Source organism: Salvelinus sp. IW2-2015, linkage group LG36 (assembly GCF_002910315.2).
Source record: "Salvelinus sp. IW2-2015 linkage group LG36, ASM291031v2, whole genome shotgun sequence".
In the NCBI taxonomy this organism is placed as follows: domain Eukaryota; kingdom Metazoa; phylum Chordata; class Actinopteri; order Salmoniformes; family Salmonidae; genus Salvelinus; species Salvelinus sp. IW2-2015.
The window spans coordinates 12,272,283-12,275,258 of record NC_036875.1 but is presented as its reverse complement, the minus strand read 5'-3'; the positions used below and the strand labels follow the sequence as shown (position 1 = coordinate 12,275,258).

The window sequence follows — 2,976 nt, the reverse complement described above, 5'->3', positions numbered from 1 at the left end:
TACCTTTTTTCATCATTTATTTTCATTTGGAATAATGAAAACAAATATGGGACACAAGATAGTAAAACATTCCCATCACATGACTACTGCCTCAGATTTTACATMATTTTAATTATGACAAAATGAAAGGCTTATACGTGTGATTTTATACAAGTAAACATTTATATATTTTTAGCAAAGAAATGAAATGGTTAACTGAATTTAAAAAGCTGTGTACATACATATCCACAAAGTGCGTTAAAAGTAAACTCCCTGAATTTCAGGATCCCAAACACGAATAAAACAATCATAATTAACATTTACATGAAAAGAACACATTGTTTGTTGCCAATATGTACAAGATGATGGCGACTCACATGRGCCAACCAAGTTCATTTGGGTTAACTTACYCCTTTTACGCACTGATCCGTTTAAAATGTCCTCCAGCTCATTTTTAAGTTGACAGCTTTATAGTCATTTTCTTACAATAGCCTATAGAATAATTATGCTTTTCGTTTGATGGTTAATAACGAGTTGAACATTTAATCAATATGGTGGTAAGATCTAATTATTTTTAGTTTTCAAATGCTTTGCCTAAAATAATTGTTTCCTCCAATCCTGTCTCTCAAACCTAGACCCGTTTTTATTACATGTGCCAGTTTTGATGCCTAMTGGTCATTTGCTTTATAAAGTTGGTTTCGAAGTCATTGAAATAACAGCCTTCAGGGCTCGTCATGAGGAGATGGGTCCTTGATCGTGATTCTGGGGTTTACCCCGTCTAAAATKAGTTCTGGGGACTCGGACCTGGGGGTCTCCAGGTTACTGGTGTCGGTGTCACTGTCGCTTCCCTTTTTGCCTTCTCCACCACCGGCAGTGTGGGTTTTAATGTGCTTGCTCAAATGGTCGCTCCTCATAAAGCGCTTGTTGCATACTGGGCAAGCAAACCTTTTCTCACCGGTGTGGGTACGGAGGTGTCTCTGAAGTTCATCTGATCTTGTAAACCTTTTGCCACAAAAAAGCCAATTGCAGACAAAGGGCCGCTCGCCAGTATGCCATCGCAAATGGGCTTTAAGGTGAGAGGTTTTGCCATACACCTTACCGCAGCCAGGAATGTGACAACTGTGAAGTCCTTTCCTCCGTAGGCTGGCCCCTGCAGGCCCGAGCCGCTCAGCCTCCTGACAGTTCGGACAGTCGCAYGTGGCTCTGCCGGAGTACCTCCTGGATGACCTTGAGGAACCAGAACTGGAACCTGAAATCATAGCGTTGGCGGCAGAGGCGTCCGTGTATGATGGAATGACTGTTTTGAATCCCTCTTGTGTTAACAGGTGTTGGCTAGTTGATAGGAGATGAGATGCCGTGGGACTTATACCGGTTGAGCTGAATGCSGAGTGTGTCAAAGTGGAGAAGTCAGGGTTATAGCCACTGAGCTGAGAGTGTATGGCTTGGGGGGTCCCGGAATGTAGGGAGGTCTGCAGTGAGCCTGCAGGGTTCTGGACCTCGAGCCATGAGCCAGGGTTGGTGTGAACGTCCCACCACGCGGACGCTCCGTTCGTAACATCGCCCGAGATGGTTGAATGGAAACCAGACTTGTACCACGACTCATACGGATGTGCCATCCCTACCCTMGGATACAGGGTTTCTGCTGAKGAGTGGACTTTGGAGATGAAGGCGGATTGCCCAGACTCTTGGGACGAAATGCTCGCTGAGTTGGAAAACAGACTGCTGTACTCTGTGGAAAACGCAGAGGAGGTCGGGGAGGTGGAGGCTAAGCAGAACGCGCTGTTGCCTGTGCCAGTAGTTGATGTAAGTCCGGTCGATCCGCGGCTTGTTGCTACAGTGAATCCAGGGAGACTGGATCCCAAGTTGCAACTAGAGGATCTTTTCCAAGGATGAAATCCGCCTTTTGAAAACGCACTGGAATCAGGTAGAGTGGTAAGGGGACTGGTATTGCCAATTTTGTTACAAGTAGCAGCCAGCATAGCTAGAGGGGTAGTTCCAAATCGTGGTTCTTCCTGTAAAGAGATGAATATCTGTATTTTAGAACATTGCAAGCAATGTAAATAATATAGCCTACATGTATTTGATAGAAGTATAATTTGCGTCTGCCTATGTGATCACCAACCGTTCGGTTGTCATGCTTGTTTGGATAGCAATTATTGCATAGGCTACAAAATGATTTACCGTAATAATGGATAAAAAATAAATGTATTGAAAATGTTTATTCATAAAGAGTGTATCAAAATGTGACCCAAAKATCCACTGAACCAAATAAACAGCCACATTCATCGAGGRTATACAGTAATGTCACTCAGTTTACTGCGTGTCTCGAAAGTTTGCTCACAATGTTGGGTATAGCCTATTATGAAAGTTGGCAAAAGCTACAATTCTTTTGATTGAGGARAGTGGTCTATAAACCGATATGAGTCACGATGTACAACATATAAACAAGCAGKTTCAATACCTATAAACAACAAAGCTGAAGGATAAAACAACATTGACCACAAACTTTTTAGAAAGCGACAAAGTATAAAGCCTACTTTCACGCATGTTTTACGCATTGAATTGAAAACTAATATTTTGTCGCCTTACCCCAAGTATAGACGTAGCCATATCCAGGGTCTTTGCTATGTTGAATTGGTCACAATTCTGCAATAGTGTACTTTTCCAATTCGACTCAGGCACTGTGCTTTTTCGTAGCCACACGATTTCTCTCTTGGCTCGGAGCTCCTACACTACCTAGTTGTAGAGAGCGCGTTCTTTGAAGTACAGCTGGCAAGAGCAAGCAGCCAATCTAAGTGCTGGATTATTGGCAAGGGGGCGATGTCAGCCAATGAGAGATTCGGCTAAGGACAGAAACGCTAAAAGATTCACGTCAATCAATAACTATTGTGCGGCTCTGACTGTCAAGCAAGACACGATGTGGTGTTTTTATACATTTTAAGTATTCTCTCATCAAGGCTCAATGTGTCCTTTCATTGTAGAATCGAGCTCATTTTG

The 2,976-nt window shown here is 43.0% G+C and overlaps 1 protein-coding gene across 1 annotated transcript; it reads right to left on the bottom strand.

The window, feature by feature from the left end:
- Window positions 1-2,716, bottom strand: sp9 (sp9 transcription factor). The gene is made up of 2 exons (XM_023981190.1): window positions 2,569-2,716; window positions 1-1,991 (listed from the first exon to the last, which is right to left on the bottom strand). Exons 1-2 carry the CDS (start codon window positions 2,587-2,589, stop codon window positions 702-704), a joined length of 1,311 nt encoding a protein of 436 aa, XP_023836958.1. The 5' UTR covers window positions 2,590-2,716; the 3' UTR covers window positions 1-701.
- Window positions 2,717-2,976: the final 260 nt, after the last annotated feature.